The 21,281-nt window shown below is 37.9% G+C and overlaps 1 protein-coding gene across 1 annotated transcript; it reads right to left on the bottom strand.

The window, feature by feature from the left end:
* Positions 1-2,827: 2,827 nt before the first annotated feature.
* On the bottom strand, positions 2,828-20,757 carry LOC103234282 (uncharacterized). The gene is given in 6 exon segments (XM_073016720.1): positions 2,828-4,419; positions 4,504-4,783; positions 5,372-5,847; positions 5,932-6,449; positions 15,765-15,860; positions 20,643-20,757. Coding segments are annotated over 6 exon segments (2,010 nt in total). The 5' UTR covers positions 20,677-20,757; the 3' UTR covers positions 2,828-3,813.
* Between the last annotated feature and the right edge of the window lie 524 nt (positions 20,758-21,281).

Genomic DNA, 21,281 nt, shown 5'->3' with positions numbered 1-21,281 from the left:
GCTGCAAAACAAAGATCATATGCTTCTGATGAAACAGGGCAAGGACAAAAGCAAAGATCACAAGGCAAAGTGCAAAAATTAGAATTACTGAAGAGGGCCTATGTTCAGATGTGTACATAATGTCTTCATAAACATCTTGAACAATAGAAAACAGGGTTCAAGAGCAGAGACCTGGTCTGACCTGAAATTCACCACCCTAGGTATTTTTCCCATCCTAATAAGGCTAAGGGTACTGCAGGAGGCCATGGCGTATTTCAGTCCTTATCTCAACCACGTAAGACAGACACTCCCAGAGTGGCTATTTATAGACCTCCCCACAGGAATGCCATTCCTTTCCCAGGGTCTTAATAATATTCCTTACTAGGAAAAAAATTCAGTGATATTTTCCCTGCTTTCAAGTCCATTTATAGGCTCTCTGCAAGAAAACTATGGCTCTATTCTGCCCGACCCCACAGGCAGACTTTATGGTTGTCTTCCTTTGTTCCCTAAAATTGTTATTCTGTTTTTTCAAGGTCCACTGATTTCATATTGTGCAAACACACATTTTACAATCAATTTGTACAATAGTGGTTCTGAGGTGACATACATCCTCAGCTTACAAAGATAACAGGATTAAGAGATTAAAGTAACACAGGCATAAGAAATTATAACAGTATTATTTGGGAACTGACAAATGTCAATGAAATCATCACAATTTATGTTCAGAGACTGAAGTAAAGACAGACATAAGAAATTATAAGAGTATTTTTAGGGAAGTGATAAATGCCCATATTAAAATGAAATCTTCACAATTTGTGATCCTCTGCTGCAGCTCCAGTTGGTCCCTCCATTCGGGGTCCCTGAAAAATTATCTCATTATTAAGATGACTTCTCAAGTGATTCATTTTTATGACACATAATAAGTGTTAGCTGAGGTCTAGCTGTATGGTGAAAAGTGCTGATGAAAAATATTGTCTACAGATAGGATAGTCAACTTTTATTAACTGTGAGTTATACTGGGAGCTATACGTAATTCATTGAGACTTTATTTGGTCAGTTTTTTTATATTTCAAAAAAAAGAATTTTTTGAAAAGTATTTTAAAATATATATTCTGCTCAACTCACCATTTCTTTTTTTCTGACTAAAAGGACTTTTTCATGATCTTTCAGGGATTATATTTTCTTTCACCTTCTATCTGCATTCTCTTTCTTCAGCCAATTGATTAAAAAAGAGACGCAGAGAAGACACATTTGCTTCTCATCCACACATCACTTCCACTTGCTATTAGCCAATGTGAGTAGAGCTGAGAATAGCAGTTTTCTAGCATGACAGCAACTTCGGAGAAATAAACACTCAGAAACAAAACTATAAATCTTTTCAAAAGCTAATGTATTTTAAGCAAAATAAACAGATGGATCAATAATAAAATGCTTGTGGTAAAATTGATTTATTTTGATTTCTATCAAGTTCAGATAAGATTTGACCAAAATCTAGCAAATAGAGCAGAAAAAATATCTGAATTAAGAATATTGTAAATGAAGTTAATTTGTCAATAGAAATAAGATTATGACCTCATGCTAATAGTCTCCTCTACGGCTGTAAAACATCAAATGCTACTTTTTATTATAAACTGTATTTCCTATAAGTATTCCATTTATATCACCCTCTTTCACTATTTTCAATGCCTTCTCCCTTCATATCAGTGGAAAACAGGCCAGCTACTTCCAGGAAAGCAGCAATGCTCTTTTCACTTTAACAATGATAATCAAGAGCACTTGTTTTGGTAATACTCTCAGCCAAAAACTGTTATTTTGCCTGAAGTACTGATTTTCTATTTTTCTCTATATTTATTAATAAAATAAAATTCTTAACCAAGAGGAATTTATCTCATTCAAGTTTTATGGAATTTTGTTTACATTTAAGTGTCTCTGACTTTCCTGGAATATTGAAATTGTTATGAATCTAAATTGAGTACTATAAACAAACAATCTTTTACTAAAAGACTTTTGAAGTGGAGTGATATTTATAAAAACTTTTCATAACATTGAAGAAATGTTTTAACCATGTTCCCAATAATTACTCTGAACACAGAATTTTCAGTTTTCAATATTCTTTCTGCGTCACTCAGGGGAAATTGATATCTTTACAAATTGGCCACAAAAAAGGTGCTGAGTGGAGGTGCAACACATTGCACATCAATGTGTTTCACATGTACCTATTAGCGTCTTAATTTAGTTGAACTGTCATTTGCATAGCTACACACTGAATCTAGTCATACTATTTTTTGCCAATGAATGCCATGTTTGTTACCCATTAGTTTTATACACTTATGTTCTCAGCTGAAAAAAATAAATCTTCCTTAATTTACTCTACATTGAGAGACTAGATTCACAGTCTGGGGCTATAATAGTGGTTGACTGTTTTTAATATTATTCTTGGCAAATTCTCATACATTCACATTCAGAAAGGATATAAATTTTATGAAAAGGGAGCTGACAAAAAGTAAAAACTTTCAAATACGTTAAGTTTTGAGATCTATTGCACAGGATGGTAACTATAGTAACTATAATGTATTGTATATTAATAACTAAGAGGACATTTCAAATGTACCACCACAAAAATGATAGGTGAGTTCACAGATATGTTACTAAACAAAACTTAATTATCCCATAGTTTATACATATAGTAAAACATCACATTGTAGCCCATAAATTTATGCAACTGTGATTTACCAATCAAAATGACTACTAATACTTTATATATATATATATTTCAAAAGGCTTGCTCATTTACAGATGTAGGTAAGTACATCTAAGTGCTGAGAACCCAGCACTCAGAAATAGACTGTTGATTTTTAATGTTCAAAATAGTATAGTACTTTAAAAGACAGACTCTAAAGCAACTGTTTAGAGTAAAATTCTCTCTAAATTTTTAAATAAACGATTTCCTTCACTTTTTAGAAAAAATTTTTAATTTATATTTTTAAACTATATTCAAATGTCCAATTAATATAAATTCATTTCTGTAGTACAAAATGTGTACAATAAAATCTGTGATACAAGTAAATATACTATAACCCTCTTTATATTTGTAATGTGTTTTCTCAAAATTAATATTCTTCTGTACTTTAAGAATTATTTTCTGAAAGATCTATTGACAGTAATTGCACCCTTAATGCTTTTATTTAGTATGAACTCTCTGATGTTTAATAAGATGTGAGAAGATATTAGTGGCATTCAATTTTTTTTTTCCAGACAGAGTTGCCCAGGCTAGTATAAATGCTTTCCTTTGCAATAAGGCATGAGCATTGGTTAAATGTTTTGCCACACTGTTTATTATAGCAGTTTTCTTCAGTATGAGTTATTTTACCTACAATCAAGTGTGACAGCCATTTAAAGGCTTTATCACATTCTTCACATTCCCAGGATTTCTCATCAGTATGATTTCTTTTATATTCAGAAAAGTCTTGAGGTGTTGCCAAAAGCATTGTCTTTCAGGTTGTAGAGTCTGGTTTGTAGAGTCTGTTAAGAATTGAGGATCTATTAGAGGCTTTCCCACATTCTTCACACGTGTATGGTTTCTCTAGAGTGTAAGTTGTCTTATATGTAGTAAGCCTTAAGGACTGGTTAAAGGCTTTGCCACATTCCACACAATTGTAGGAATTCCCTCCAGTATGAATTACATGAATGTTTAGTAAGGATTGAGGAACAGTGAAAAGGCTAGCCACATACTTCACATTTGTAAGGTTTCTCTCCAGTATGAATTCTCCTGTGTTTAGTAAGGCTTGAGGATCAGTTGAAGGCTTTGCCACATCCTTCACATTCGTAGGGTTTCTATCTGGTATGAATTACCTTGTGTTTAGTAAGGACTGAGAACTTACTAAAGGCTTTGCCACATTCTTCACATTTGTAGAGTTTCTCTCCAGTATGAATTACCTTATGTTTAGTAAGGATTAAGAACATACTAAAGCCTTTGCCACATTCTTCATATTTGTAGTGTTTCTCTCCAGTATGAATTACCTTATGTTTAGTAAGGATTGAGAACATACTAAAGCCTTTGCCACATTCTTCACATTTGTAGGGTTTCTCTCCAGTATGAATTTTCTTATGATAACTAAGGGTTGAGAACCACTTAAAGGCTTTGCCACATTCTTCACAATTGTAGGGTTTCTCTCAAGCATGAATTCTCTTGTGTTTACTAAGGCTTGAGGCCCAGCTGAAGGCTTTGCCACATTCTTCACATTTGTAGGGTTTCTCTCCAGTATGAATTTTCTTATGTTTAGTAAAGACTGAGAACGTACTAAAGCCTTTGCCACATTCTTCACATTTGTAGGGTTTCTCTCTAGTATGAATTTTCTTATGATAACTAAGGGTTGAGGGCCAGTTATAGGCTTTGCCACATTCTTCGCATTTGTAGAGTTTCTCTCCAGTATGAATTACCTTATGTTTAGTAAGGATTAAGAACATACTAAAGCCTTTGCCACATTCTTCATATTTGTAGTGTTTCTCTCCAGTATGAATTACCTTATGTTTAGTAAGGATTGAGAACATACTAAAGCCTTTGCCACATTCTTCACATTTGTAGGGTTTCTCTCCAGTATGAATTTTCTTATGATAACTAAGGGTTGAGAACCACTTAAAGGCTTTGCCACATTCTTCACAATTGTAGGGTTTCTCTCAAGCATGAATTCTCTTGTGTTTACTAAGGCTTGAGGCCCAGCTGAAGGCTTTGCCACATTCTTCACATTTGTAGGGTTTCTCTCCAGTATGAATTTTCTTATGTTTAGTAAAGACTGAGAACGTACTAAAGCCTTTGCCACATTCTTCACATTTGTAGGGTTTCTCTCTAGTATGAATTTTCTTATGATAACTAAGGGTTGAGGGCCAGTTATAGGCTTTGCCACATTCTTCGCATTTGTAGAGTTTCTCTCCAGTATGAATTTTCTTATGATAACTAAGGGTTGAGGGCCACTTATAGACTTTGCCACATTCTTCACATTTGTAGAGCTTCTCTCCAGTATGAATTACCTTATGGTTACCAAAGACTGAGAAAGAGCTGAAGACTTTACCACATTCTTCACATTTGTAGGGTTTCTCTCCAGTATGAATTTTCTTATGTTTAGTAAAGATTGAGAATGTAGTAAAGTCTTTGCCACATTCTTCACATTTATAGGGTTTCTCTCCAGTATGAATTAACTTATGGTTACTAAAGACTGAGAAACAGCCGAAGGCTTTACCACATTCTTCACATTTGTAAGATTTCTCTCCAGTATGATTTTTCTTATGAAAACTAAGGGTTGAGGGCCACTTACAGGCTTTGCCACATCCTTCACATTTGTAAGGTTTCTCTCCAGTATGAATTTTCTTATGATAACTAAGGGTTGAGGGCCACTTATAGGCTTTGCCACATTCTTCACATTTATAGGGTTTCTCTCCAGTATGAATTTTCTTATGATAACTAAGGGTTGAGCGCCACTTATAGGCTTTCCCACATACTTCACATTTGTAGAGTTTCTCTCCAGTATGAATTACCCTATGTGTATTAAGGATTGAGAACATACTAAAGCCTTTGCCACATTCTTCACATTTGTAGGGTTTCTCTCCAGTATGAATTTTCTTGTGACAACAAAGGGTTGAGAACCACTTAAAGGCTTCGCCACATTCTTCACATTTATAGGGTTTCTCTCCAGCATGAATTCTCTTGTGTTTAGTAAGGTTTGAGGACCAGCTGAAGGCTTTGCCACATTCTTCACATTTGTAAGGTTTCTCTCCAGTATGAAGTACCTTATGTTTAGTAAGGCTTGAGAACACACTAAAGCTTTTGCCACATTGTTCACATTTGTAGGGTTTCTCTCCAGCATGAATTCTCTTGTGCTTAGAAAGGTTTGAGGACCAGCTGAAGGCTTTGCCATGTTCTTTATATTTGTAGAGTTTCTCTCTGGTATGAATTACCTTGTGTTTACTAAGGACTGAGAACTTACTAAAGGCTTTGCCACATTCTTTACATTTGTAGGATTTCTTTCCAGTATGAATTCTCTTATAATAAGTAAGTGTTGAGGACCAGTTAAAGGCTTTGCCATCTTCTTCACATTTGTAGGAATTCTCTCTAGTACAAATTCTTTTATGGTGAGATAGGTGTGAACGCATGCAAAATGATCTGACATATTCTTTACATTTCAAAAGTTTCTTTCCAGTATGTCTTATCTTATGTCTGTTTGAATTTGAACGTTTATTAAAGACGTTTGCATATTTGCCACATTGAAATACTTTGCTCTGTGTAGTTGTCAAACTCTGGTTAAGCTGATTATAACCTTTTTTGTGCACCTTACACTCATCCACATTGGTACAATCAATTTTTAACTGTAAATTCTCATGTCCACATTTTTCATATTTTCTCAATATCACTTTTTGGAGAGAATCTTCTATGCCCTGCTCTGGCCAAAGGTCTTGAGCAAAATGAGAACATATAACTGAAAAGAAATAAAAACAACAAATTAGTCCACTTATTAGACTCAGATAAATATAGTTTCCAAATCTAACCTATAAATTATTCAAACTACATAAGCAAGATGACATTGCAAATGACACAGGCCCTAATTCTTCATAGACATATAAATGTAATGAAAACATACAGACCAAAATACATATGAGGATAATTTATATATGAGTTAAGTGTGTGCAGTGCCTGAATTAAGCCCAATGCAAAGAGCCACATAGAAAAAAGAAAAGTTTGTTAAATTTACCCAATACAACTCTTTCTGCTCCTCAATATTACCTAGTCCCTTCAGAAGTAAATTGTCAACTTGTTTGTTTGTTTGTTTAAGGAAAGTAAAATATTGGCACATACGATTTAATTTACCACACACTGGTTTCTGTCTCCCACGACAAAAAGTGCTGACAGATATGGTGATATACTTTGAAATGACACTTTTGAGTCTGCTGAGACCAAAGGTAAATGCACTGCAGCAGAGCACTGCAGTGCTGCAGAGAGAGAACAGGTGTACCAAGTGATTACTTTTCAGAAGAAACATAAATAGGCTCTCTTAACTAAAACTAAACACAAAATTTCAGACAAGACAAATCTGAAGACGTTTGAGAGACCCACATAATCTCTAGCCAAGATCATTATTTTCTGACTGTGCCAGGACAAAGCTACATTATAAACTTTGTGACAGGTAGCCTTTTTAAATGTCCAAATCTCAAAGATTACAATCTATACAAAATAGGGCAATATAATCTCATCAAAAATATTATAAAATTTTCATAAAGAAACCATTAAAATGTATACACTAATTTTAAAAACTGAATAACATTCGGTGAGTGAAATAGGAAAACAAAAGAGTATAGAAAATCAGAAAAATGAGGATAAGAACAAAAATAACCAGTGAATTGTCAATAAAAGATTTGCAGGCCAGAAGAGAACTGCATGATATAGTCAAAGTCCTAAAAAAAAAAAAAAAAAAAAAGAAAAAAAAATAGCAAACAAGTGAGAATAATACCATCAGCAAATCTGTCCTGCCTAATAGGAAAAAAAAAACAAAAGAAAGAAACTTTCAAAATAACTAAATTCTTAAGTATATTGGGACTGCATATGTCTTCCATAGGAAACATGCCGAAAGCAGTTCTTACCACTGAAAATAACATAATGCAAGAAAACAAAACCTAATCATATAAAAATACATTATTTTCTAGAAAAGATATGCACATACAAAAAATTGAATTTCTAGCATTATTCTAATGGTGCAGAAAAGATTTTTAATTATTCTCTAACATTTGAGAGATAAAAGCATAGGAATTATTATAAACATCTGTAAATGAATATACAACATAAATAGATAAACTTAGCAACATCAGTGACAAATTTAAGGGCAGACATAATCAGGAAGAATTTTTTATGCAACCAAAGTTAATTTTTCACCTGATTAAAATATGCTGTTGTATTTTTAGAGGTTTTATGTAATCCCCAAGATACCACACACATAAAAACTATATACATATACAAAAGAAAAATAAGAAAGTGAAAGCATATCAATACAAAAATCAGAAAGAAACAAAGGAAGACAGAGAGAGAAAATGAGGGACATGCAAGAATCAAATAGAATAGGTAATAAAATAAAAGTAATGCCTTCACTTTCCAAAATGTATTTAAATATATGGAAAATTAACTTTCAAATCAACAGATTTTTTATAGATTTATTAACATTTTTTCTTTTGAGACAAAGTTTTACTCTTGTTGCCCAGGCTGGAGTGCAATGAGACTATCTCAGCTCACTGTAACCTCTGACTTTCAGGTTCAAGAAATTCTCCTGCCTCAGATTCCCAAGTAGCTGGGATTACCAAAGTCCACCAACACGCCCAGCTAATTTTTGTATTTTTAGTAGAGATGGGGTTTCACAATGTTGGCCAGGGTGGTCTGGAACCCCTCACCTCAGGTGATCCACCCACCTTGGCCTCCTGAAGTGCTAGGATTTCAGGCATGAGTCACTGTGCATGGCCTATTAAATATTTTAAATATCAAGAACCAACTTGCCTTCTACAAGCGTCAGTTGAAATCTAATATTAAAAAGGCTCAAAGTGGCAAGATGGAAGTAGACATTTCATGCAAATATTAATCAAATGAGAGTGGAATAAGTCAAAATAATATTACACAAGCTAAATTTTTAGTCAAGGACTCATATTTTATAAAATGCACTTGACAGTGAAACTCCAAAGAGACAAAGAAAGATATTAAAAATAATAGATTAACTGGGAACCTGTGAAAACTTTGAATATGTGTGTGTGTGTGTCCGTCACACAGGATTACAAATATATAAATCAAATACTGACAGAATAGAAGAAACACAAGGAGAGCAATATAATTATAGTAGGATATTATTATACCACACTTTCTGTAATAAAAATCAAAATAGAGGAGGCTGGCAAGATGGCCGAATAGGAACAGCTCTGGTCTGTGATCGACACAGAAGGTGGGTGATTTCTGCATTTCCAACTGAGGTACCCGGTTCATCTCATTAGGACTGGTTGAACAGTGGGTGCAGCTCACTGAGTAGGAGCCAAAGCAGGGTGGGACGTTGCCTCACCAGGGAAGTGCAAGGGGTTGGGGAACTCCCTCTCCTAGCCAAGGGAAGGGTTTAGGGACTGCACCATGAAGCACAGTGCTCTCCAGCCCAGATACTGTGCTTTTCCTGTGGTCTTCATAAGCTGCAGACCAGGAGATTCCCTCCGGTGCCTATGACACCAGGTCCCTGGGTTTCGAGCACAAAACTTGAAAGCACAAAGACTGAACTGGGTGGAGCCCACCGCACCTCAGCAAGATCAGACTGTATCTCAAGATTCCTCCTCTTTGGGCAGGGCATCTCTGAAAAAAGAGGCAGCAGCCACAGTCAGGGGAATATAGATAAAACACCCATCTCCCTGGGACAGAGCACCTGGAGTAAGGGACAGCTGTGAGTGCAGCTTTAGCAGACTTAAACATCCCTGCTGGACAACTCTGAAGAGAGAAGTGGATCTACCAGCACAGCATTCAAGCTCTGCTAAGGGTCAGACTGCCACCTCAAGTCTCCTGATTGAGACTCCTGATTGCCACCCGTGTCTCCTGATTGAGAGACACCTCCCAGTAGAAGCTGATAGACACCTCGTACAAGACAGCTCTAGCTGGCCTTTGGTGGGTGGCCTCTGGGACAAAGCTTCTAGAGGAAGGAACAGGCAGCAATCTTTGCTGTTCTGCAGCCTCCACTGGTGATACCCAGGCAACCAGGGTCTGGAGTGGGCCTCCAGCAAGCTCCAGCAGATCTGCAGCAGAGGGTCCTGACTGTTAAAAGGAAAACAAACAAACAGAAAGGAATAGAAGCAACATGTACAAAAAGGATGTTTACTCAGAGACCCCATCCGAACATCATCAACATCAAAGACCAAAGGTAGATAAACCCATAAAGATGGGGAGAAGTCAGTGCAAAAAGGCTGAAAATTCCAAAAACCAGAATGCCTGTTCTCCTCCAAAGGATCACAACTCATCACCAGTAAAAAAACAAAGCTGAATGGAAAATAAGTCTGATGAATTGACAAACTCAAATTTGACAAATTTCAGAGGTGGGTAATAACAAACTCCTCCAAGCTAAAGGAGCATGTTCTAACCCAATGCCAGGAAGCCAAGAACCTTGAAAAAAAGGTTAGATGGATTGCTAATGAGAATAACGACTTCAGAGAAGAACATAAATGCCTGATGGAGATGAAAAACACAGCATGAGAACTTCATGAAGCATGCGCAAATATCAACAGCTGAATTGATAAAGTGGAAGAAAGGATATCAGAGATTGAAGATCAATTTAATGAAATAAAGCAAGACGACAAGATTAGAGAAAAAAAGAATAAAAAGAAATGAACAAAGCCTCCAAGAAATATGGGACTATGTAAAAAAAAGACCAAATCTATGTTTGATTGGGGTACCTGAAAGTGACAGGGAGAATGGAACCAAGTTGGAAAACACTCTTTAGGATATCATCTAGGAGAATATCCCCAAACTAGCGAGACAGGCCAACATTCAAATTCAGAAAATACAGAGACCACCACAAAGATACTCCTCGAGAAGAGCAACCCCAAGACACAGAATCGTCAGATACACCAAGGTTGAAATGAAAAGAAAACGGTAGAGGGCAGCCTGAAAGAAAGGCTGGGTTACCCATCAAAGTAAGCCCATCAGACTAACAATGGATCTCTCTACAGAAACCCTACAAGCCAGAACAGAGTGGGGCCAATACTCAACATTCTTAAAGAAAGGAATTTTCAACCCAGAATTTCATATCCAGCCAAACTAAGCTTCATAAGTAAAGGAGAAATAAAATCCTTTACAGACAAGCAAATGTTGAGAGATTTTGTCACCACCGGGTCTGCCTTACAAGAGCTCCTGAAGGAAGCACTGAACATAAAAAGGAAAGACTGGTACCAGCCACTGCAAAAACATACCAAATTGTAAAGACCATTAACACTATGAAGAAACCGCATCAACTAATAGGCAAAATAACCAGCTAGCATCATAATGACAGGATCAAATTCACACATAACAATATTAACCTTAAATGTAAACATGCTAAATGCCCCAATTAAAAGACACAGAATGGCAAATTGAATAAAGAGTCAAGATCCATCGAAGTGATGTATTCAGGAGATCCATCTCATGTGAAGAGACACACAAAAGGCTCAGAATAAAGGGATGAAGATCTACCAAGCAAATGAAACCCAAAAAAAAAAAAAAAAGAAGCAGGGGTTGCAAATCTACTCTCTGATAAAACCAGACTTTAAACCAGCAAAGATCAAAAGAGACAAAGAAGGTCATTACATAATGGTAAAGGGATCAATTCAACCAGAAGAGCTAACTATCCTAAATATATATGCACCCAATACAAGAGCATCCAGATTCACAGAGTAAGTCCTTAGAGACCTACAAAGAGACTGAGACTTCCACATAATAACGGGAGACTTTAATACCCTGCTGTTGGATCAATGTGACAGAAGGTTAACAAGGATATCCAGGACTTGAACTCAGCTCTGCACCAAGCAGACCCAATAGACATCTACAGAACTCTCCACCCCAAATCTACAGCATATACTTCTCAGCACCACATCTAAAATCACTCCTCAGAAAATGGAAGAGAACAGAAATTACCACAAACTGTCTCTCGGACCACAGTGCAATCAAATTAGAACTCAGGATTAAGAAACTCACTCAAAACTGCACAACTTACATGGAAACTGAACTACCTGCTCCTGAATGACTACTGGGTAAATAACGAAATGAAGGCAGAAATAAGATCAAGTCAGCTTCATCCCTGGGATGCAAGACTGGTTCAATATACATAAAACAATAAACATAATCAATCACATAAACAGAACCAATGACAAAAACCACATGATTATCTCAAAAGATGCAGAAAAGGTCTTCAACAAAATTCAACAGTCTTCATGCTAAAAACTCACAATAAACTAGATATAGATGGAACGTATCTCAAAATAATAAAAGCTATTTATGACAACCCCCACAGACAATATCATACTGAATGGGCAAAAACTGGAAGCATTCCCTTTGAAAACTGGCACAAGACAGGGATGCCCTCTCTCACCACTCCTGTTCAACACATTATTGGAGGTTCTGGTGACGGCAATCAGGCAAGAAAAAGAAATAAAGGATATTCAAATAGGAAAAGAGGAAGTCAAATTGTCTCTATTTGCAGATGACATGATTGTATATTTAGAAAAAACCATTGTCTCAGCCCAAAATCTCCCTAAGTGGATAAGCAACTTCAAAGTCTCAGAATACAAAATCAATGTGCAAAAATCATAAGCATTCCTATATCCTATACATCAATAATAGAGAGCCAAATCATGAGTGAACTCCCATTCATAATTGCTACAAAGAGAGTAAAATACCTAGCAATACAACTTACAAGGGATGTGAAGGACCTCTTCAAGAACTGCAAACCACTGCTCAAGAAAATAAGAGAGGACACAAAAAATGTAAGAACATTCCATGGCCCGGTGCAGTGGCTCATGCCTCTAATCCTAGAACTTTGGGAGGCCGAGACGGGCAGATCACAAGGTCAGGAGATCGAGATCATCCTGGCTAACACGGTGAAAACCCGTCTCTACTAAAAAAATACAAAAACCTAGCTGGGCGAGGTGGCAGGCGCCTGTAGTCCCAGCTACTCAGGAGGCTGAGGCAGGAGAATGGTGTAAACCCAGGAGGCGGAGCTTGCAGTGAGCTGAGATCCGGCCACTGCACTCCAGCCTGGGTGACACAGCGACACTCCGTCTCAAAACAAACAAAAAAATATATACATATATATATGAATTTAACAAAACACTCGAGCATGCTCTTATGCAAAGGTTGTAATGTTAATATTGTAAAGAGGTTCATCCTGCTCAATATATTCTACAAATTTAATGAAATGTTTTTCAAATTTCTCATTGCATTTTTGAAAAAATAGAAACAGCACCCTAAAAGTATATAGAATCTCAAAAGACAATAAAGCACCCAACAATCTTAAAATAATAATAATAATAAAGCAATGTTGTAGGCATTAAAGTTCCTGATTTCAAAAGACATTCCAAGCTACAGAATTAAAACAATCTGGTATAAAGATGAAAAATTAGACTAATAAAACAGAATGCAACACATATATATACTTAAACATGGTCACATGAGGAGTCATTTACAGAGCAATAATTATTACTGTAATAATATGTAAAGGCAATGCAAATTTCTGTCACCAAATCATTCAGTAAATAAAATGTGAAATACAAAAATACTGGAGTATCACTCAGTTTTCAAAAAGCAGAAAATATTCTACCAATTGTGAAGATAAATCTTGATAACATTATGCAAAATGAAATGAGTCAGCCACAAGAAGACAAAGATTGTAAGAGATAGATAGATATAAAGCATTTACACTCTTAGAAACAGATAAAAAGAAAAAGGTTTCCTATTTGCTTAACCCCCAACACCAAGAAAGTCTGTCAGTCATCCGTGAAAAAAACGTCTTAATGAGAGAACCGGGCATCATGGTTAACATCTGTAATGACAGCTACATGGTACAGTAAGGTTGGAGAATGGCTTCAGGCCAAAATTAAGACCAGTCTAGGTTATGTAGTGAGACGCCATCTCAAAAATAAGTACCTTTAAGAGAGCTTTGAGATCCAGGGAAAGAATTGTGAAACTTTGCCGAGCCCAAGGTCAAGGAGCACCCTTTTCAGAAGGCAAGCTTTCATTCAGGTGGCAAGCGACAGGATCCCTGCTCTTGACTACAGACCAGGAAATGTCCCACCCAACTTGGCCCCACTGAGAATTTTGAACTGACTGTGTAATCATCCCAAACTCCTCCCAGCCACAGTCTGTGAGAGGTCTTGGTCTTCCAGAAGCCTGGAGAGAGATATCCATTTAGACCCATGATGGCAGGGCGGCAGACCTTGGTCCTTACTGTGGTCCTAATAGCAGTTCCAGCTTCCTAAGCCACAGTTCATGGCCACTTCTGCCCATGTAGAAACCCACAGTGACCTCAGAAATCCTCTCTAGTACTTGGTGAAAGCCATACTAATCCACATCCTAATATAAAGCCCACCATATGCAGACCTGACTGCAGAAACCTGCCCTACCGTCTACCCTACTGAGCAAAGTCCTGAAGGATATTTACTCTGTCCAAAAATAAAATGAGAATTACAACTACCCAATCCCCTTACAATAAGCCAACTCTAGTGCAGAGCCAGCTGCCTTGTGGCCAAGCTACAACCCCGCTCTACTACAAACCCAGAGGGCATTCTATTCCGCTGGAGGCCCAACAAAAGACTTTTATCCTTTGAAACTATTTTTTTTTTTTTGAGATGGAGTCTCGCTCTGTTGCCCAGGCTGTGTGCAGTGGCGCGATGTCAGCTCACTGCAAGCTCCGCCTCCTGGGTTCACGCCATTCTCCTGCCTCAGCCTCCCAAGTAGCTGGGACTATAGGTGCCTGCCACCTCGCCCGGCTAGTTTTTTGAATTTTTTAGTAGAGATGGGGTTTCACCGTTTTAGCCAGGATGGTCTCGATCTCCTGACCTTGTGATCCGCCCGTCTCGGCCTCCCAAAGTGCTGGGATTACAGGCTTGAGCCCCTGCGCCCGGCCTCATATAAAAACTTTAAAAGGTGTTTACTCCTTCAAATTCAGACACCAATGCAAAAGTACACTGTGCCCATTGTCAATGCTTCTATTTTAACACAACACTTGATGTGGAAGAAAAATTAGTCAAAAAAATTTTAAAGTCATTTAAATTGAAGACAAATAAGTAAAATGTTGCTGTTTGTAGATCATGCAATGTTCTCTACAAAAAACCATAAACAGTACATTAAAACCTTTTCAAACCAATAAATACACTCAGTAAATCAGCAAAATATAAAAACATACAAGTTATGATTCCATACACTTAAACTATCTGATAAAAGAGGAAGAAAACAATCTTATTTACAATAGCACTAAAATAATAAATATCTGAGAACAAATTTAACTGAGAAGCTGAAAAAGTTTTAAAGTGAAATATTTATCAATGAAAAATAATGAGAAAACAAACAAATTTAAATATATTTTATGTCTATCAATTCAAAGAATAAACGTTAAAATGCCATATTATCCAAAATGATCTCCAGATTCAATGAACTCTCTATCAATATTACAGTTTTTTTTCACAGTAATAAAAAATACAATCATAAAATTTACATGAAACTACAAGAAAGTGAATAGGCAAAGCAATCTTGTAGAAAAAGAAAAAAGCAGGACATCATACTTTATACTTTCAAACTATATTTCAAGACTATAGTAATAAAAACAGGATGAAATGTGCAGAAAAATGAGCCAAAAAAACCCAATGATACAGAAACCACTAGTCTCACATTTCAGAGATGATGGAAAAAGAGAATGTAAAAGATAGTTTAACATGAAGTATCTTAAAATTATGCAGATATCTGTGTGTCCACAAACACAAACAAACAAAAGTCAGATTGTACACTCTCTTGTACGCCATGAACAGTACTTTGGCTGTCACTGTAAACTTGAAGATTACTGAAGGGAAAGAATTCTTAGAAATTTTGAAAGCATAAGACAGAAGATGCCCCTGTGTGAGAGAAAATTTAAAAAATAAAAATAAAAATTAGGCTTTCCAGAAACTATTTATTTTGGAACACAGCTTCCGTATCACTTTAAGGACTGGCTTTCTCCTTGACCTTGGACCTCTCATGCATGTCGTCTATTGTATTCATTCTCACCTACCTGGGGGTTCTTCCACCATCTCATATCTCTTCACATTCCAGGGCTCTTTTCCTTGCTCCAGAAAAATGATCAGATCTGGCTTAAAGGCAGCAATACCTGTTTTATTAAAAATGAACAACATGCATCTTGCTCATATTCTCCAATTACCAACTTGGTAATGTGCTCAGTAAAGAGGATGTAATACAATATTCTAATACATTTATCCCAAAATACTAAATTATAAAACGTTGGGGAAAAGGCTTATGGGGTGCCTGTATAAACTGGCCACAAAAATATGGGACAATAAGTTGTGGAAAGACACAGGAGGTCTCTGAGGAAAGCCTCCTTATTACCGTCACGTTCCCATGACCACACGTGACCTGCTCTCTTATTTATAAACACCGTGCTCAAGGAGAAAGATACTCCTTTGAAGCATTGGAATGTGGCCAGATACGCTGGCTCCCAGTTAGGCCCACTCCCCACAGCTGCTCTCTGATAAGTTAAAGAATAAATCAGTAGTTAAGTTTATGCTGCTTCAGCACAAAGAAAATTTACCCAAACTACCACTACTATAGATTAGGTGTATGACACACCGCCTCCCTTTCACCGTTTCACCCCTGAACATCTGCTTCTTAGATCTAAGTGACTGTACTCAATAAATAGTGTGGAGACCAGAACTTGATGCCTTTTGCAGCCTCCAAAAGTGCAACTGGCCTCCTGGCACCCCACCCTTCATGCACTCTTAACCTGACTCTTCTCATTTCTTCATCGCCACTGGACTTCATGTACCCTACAGGTGGTGTTGAAGCTGGTCCCCAACAGTAACAGAAATTTCTAAATATTTAGAAAATACTCTAATTTTGCAGGTTCTTAATTTTATCACCTGATACTACTGAATTAAAACTTGGTGGTTGCCAGTAAACATTTGAAATTACCATTAATCTAAAGTGAAGGACACAGATCAGCTCAAAAATGTGGTAAGTTCAGGTCAAGATGAAACATCTTGAAATTTTTTTTCTATATGGAAAAATCCCCATGATTTTCTTGAAAACAGAAATCTGTAAGCATACATTATCAAAAAGAAATTATACAAAAAAGAAATGGTGTTGGGAGCTGAAAGCCGGAGGGTTGTGACCCACTCAGCATTCCACTGGAGGCTATATGATCAAACAGTAAACTGTTTATCATGAATGCAGAATGTGTGCAAACTTGCTTATTCTCCTGCCACCAGAAGGTACACTGAGGGCAGTCACTCCCTGGTGCCATGCTTCTTGAGGTTATCTACTGTAACATCTGGAGACTGTTCAAAGAATGGAGTCATGCAGGCCTGCACTTAGTCAAGCAGCTGACCACAACCTCCCCCTTCTCCCTATCTCCTTGATTCAATAAATATGAAGGGCTATAGAGGCTCAGGGCCCTTATACTAGAAGCAAAGAGGCCCCTGACCCCTTCTTCCAAATATACTCTTTTGTCTTTGTGTTTATTCCCACATTCGTCCTCCTTTGTTCAGTCCAATAAGGTCCGCAGCAAAGTGGCATCCGAACACAGGGACTTCGAGGATGTGAATGAAGAAGGTCTGCTGGAGCAGAAGTGAAATTGACCAGATGAACGGGGACCCTGGGACAAAACTGCCAGCAGTGGATATAAGGTCAGTGTTCTAAAGAAATACTGGGAATGGGAACTTTCTGAATCAAGGTAACATGAGCAGAATTTGTCTGTTGAAGAAACACGTTATGTGCAGTTGCTTAAAGTTCTGTTGAAACAGTCTGGAGCTCAAGTTAATTCACAGACATTAACCTTCTGCAGGAGGTTATTAAGCATAACTTATGGTTTCTGCAGGCAGGCACTATCAATGAGGAAAACTGGAATAGAGTAGGAGACAGATTGAAATTGGCTCATCAAAAAGGTCTTAAAGTGGACCCTTCTGTTTTGTCTGCTTGGGGTTTGGTTTGCACAGTCCTACTGCCACTGTCTCCTTCTTATTCTGTCAGACAACAGGAGTCAGGTTCTGAGTCTCAAGAATTAAAAAGATCATTTGTTCCTCTGAGAATGCCTATAGAAAATAATGAGCAAAAGAAAGGGGAGAATTGGCCACTTGCTAAGCAGAAAACAGGAGAGAATTGGTCTCTGCCACCCCCTGCAATAACAGAAGTAAAAACCTCCATACAAAATAATCTTGCATGCTGCTGCTGTGACTGGGGAGCCTTTAGGACCTTGTGCTTTTCCTATTACTGTGAGGACTGATCCAAACAATCCGCAACATCTTTTACATGAGCACACTCCTGTACAGTTTAAATTACTAAAAGAATTAAAAGCTAGTATGGTTAATTCACTATAGGGCTGTTAGAATCGGTGTTCAGAGCCAAGCACCACCCATACTTTCATATAAAACATTTGGCTGCACTTGCTTATCCACCAGGGCACAGCTGACATGGAGCTTAAATTGGCAAGAAATGTGTGCAGACCAGGCGAGGCAGAATCACACCGCTGGCCAAGGAAACATTGCAGAAATGATGACAGGCAGTGGCCCATTTTCAGATCTGGTACAACAATTAACATTCCCAGAGGCTGCTTACCACTGGTCTGCCTTAGCCGCCAAGCACACTTGGAGAACAATTCCTGAAGAGGGAGTTCCAGTGCAGTCTTTCTACATATCACGCAGGGATCATGAAAGCCTTAGGAACAATTTATTGCATGGCTGCTGGAGGCAGTGTGGCATCAGATCCCTCATGCCCCTGCTCCAGAAATGCTTACCATAATTCTAACCTATGAAAACCCAAATGCAGATTGCAAGCGAGTAATGGCTCCCATGAGATCCACAAAAAGCTTGGGGAATTACCTTAAAGCTTGTCAGAATGTAGGAATTGAATTTCATTGTTCTACAATGTTAGCACAAGTAATGGCTAGTTTAGTAGTTGACAGATCTAAAAGGAGCCAAGAGTCAAACCCTCAAGTGGGAAAATGTTGTAATTGTGGAAAAACTGGACATTTCAAAAAGGGATGCCACCAGATCTCAGGACAGAAAGGACCTCACAATGCAGTGCCCCCAACCCTGAGCAGAAAAAAAACCAAGACTCTGTCCTCACTGTAACAAAGGGAATCACTGGGCAGTAACAACGGCAATCATTGGGCTAATCAGTGCTGCTTGAACGACATCCCCCTGTTGGGAAACGAGAAGGGGCCCTGGACCCAGGCCCCTCAAACAATGAAGGCATTCGCAGTTCAGACCATAACCCCATATTAAGGGTTGGTCCCAGGAGAAACATTGATTCCCTCTCCCCAGGAACACCAGGAAGTACAGGATTAGATCTCCCAGTCAGAGAAAGAATTACATTAGTTGCAGGAGACAAACCTAGCAAAGTACCCAATGTTATTTGGGGACCTATACCAGCAGCATACATGGGACTAATTTTAGGCAAAAGCTGCCTTAACTTGCAAGGCATCACTGTAGTCCAAGGAGTAGTTGACTCCGATTATGAAGGAGAAATTCAAGTAGTTTTAATGTCACAAGATCTTTGGGTTTTTGAACCAGGAGAATATATAGTGTAATTATTGCTTACGTCCTGCAAATTACATTCTTGTCCACAAAAGGAGAAATGAAGAAATAAAGGGTTTGGGAGCACAACTACATGAGAAACCCATCTATCACAACCCACAGTCTCTAATAGACCCACCTGTGTAGCGCAAATTAAAAGAAATTTTATGGGCTTATGGAAACAGGAGCTGATGTGTCAGTAATATCCAGTAAGGATTAGCCCGTATCTTGGCCCATTATGGGATGCATCCCTGGGCTATGGATTCCTGTTAATCTGTCCGAGCCTTCGGCTGCCACCCCTAATCTGCATTTCATGAAACTTCTTCTAACTCAACTTAGTCATTGTGCCCGTAGAGGCTTAGGCATAATAGTTTTTGCTATTGTTTCCTTGGTCACACTAATAACTTCTGTTGTGATGTCCTCTGTAGTTTTGCATAGTTCTATTCAACAGTTCTACAAGTATAAAGCTTCAATTGCAACAGCAATTGTGTTGTCATTTAAATCACACTCATATTTGTGTAACCAACTTAGAACATAACCAAAGTGAGTATCCATGGGAACTTGTGAGAGCCCATTTGCAGGGAACTTTCACATCCAACATAACCTTTGACACTGGTGAATGACAAAACAAAATTCTTGATTTAAATAGGCAAACTCAAGAGTTTCAGCCTTCTTTAGAAGACTGGACTGAATTCCAGAAAGGCTTGGAGAGCCTCAATCCTTGGACCTATCTAAAGCACCACATTAAAATCTCATATGTAGTTCTTGGAGTAATGCTGTTCTGTCTCTGTTTTCTGTTCATAGTCTGTAAAATCGGATGGACCAGCAATCAGAAAATGACAGCTGCCCAACCTGGCCTTACATTCATTCGATTAATGCATAAACAGAAAGGGGGAAATGTTAGGAGCTGAAACTCTGAGGGTCATTCCACTGGAGGCTATATGGTCAAACAGTAAACTGTTTATCATGAATGCAGAATGTGGGCAAACTCGCATCTGCTCCTACCACCAGAAGGTACACTGAGGGCAGTCACCCCTGGTGCCATGCTCCTTGTGGTTATCTACTGGAATATCTGGAGAGTATTGTTCAAAGAATACAGTCATGCAGGCCTGCATTAAGTCAAGCAGCTGACCACAACCTCCTTCTTCTCCCTGTCTCCTTTACTCCATAAATACGAAGGGCTATAGAAGCTCAGGTCACTTGTTCACTAGAAGCAAGGAGCCCCCTGACCGCTTCTTCCAAATATATTCTTTTGTCTTTGCCTTTATTCTCGCATTCATCCTCCTTTGTTCAGTCCAAAAAGGTCTGCAGCAAAATGAAACCCATAGCGTATACTAGGAATTGCATATTAAAGTTATTCTCACCCAGGAAGACCAGGTTTCTGTAGTTCTCTAACATCACATTTCTATATAAATTCTGCTGTGCAGTGTCCAGGCATTGCCACTCCTCCAGAGAGAATTCTATGGCCACATCCCTAAATGTCAGAGATCCCTGGAAAACACAAACAAACACTCATATTTACCAATTGGTCATGGGCAGAATTTTTAATTTGACTCAAGGTAAAATGGAGAGAGTAAAGAGAGCTGGTTCTGACTCATAAGCAGGATGGCAATTATTCAATAAAATAGTTTTCAACACAGAAATATTCTCTAATGTTTTCTCTAACTCTGACAAAAGAAAGTGGTATAAGATCCATAACATCAGTGTATATGTAATGTTTTTCTGGATAATAAAGTATAAATTGGGGGAATAAACACTAGCACATACAATTTTGGGTGCTGTATTTACATTGAACAGAATTAATTGTGTGCCAGGCATGGTGGCTCATGTCTGTAATCCCAGCACTTTGGGAGGCCTGAGGCAGGTAGATCACCTGACGTTGGAAGTTTGAGACCAGCCTGACCAACATGGAGAAAGTCTCTACTAAAAACACAAAATTAGCCAGTCGTGGTGGCATATGCCTGTAATCCTAGCTACTCGGGAGGCTGAGGTAGGAGAATCAC

The sequence above is a fragment of the Chlorocebus sabaeus genome, chromosome 6 (genome assembly GCF_047675955.1).
Source record: "Chlorocebus sabaeus isolate Y175 chromosome 6, mChlSab1.0.hap1, whole genome shotgun sequence".
Taxonomy (NCBI): Eukaryota; Metazoa; Chordata; class Mammalia; order Primates; family Cercopithecidae; genus Chlorocebus; species Chlorocebus sabaeus.
This window is presented reverse-complemented; position numbering and strand designations above follow the sequence as displayed.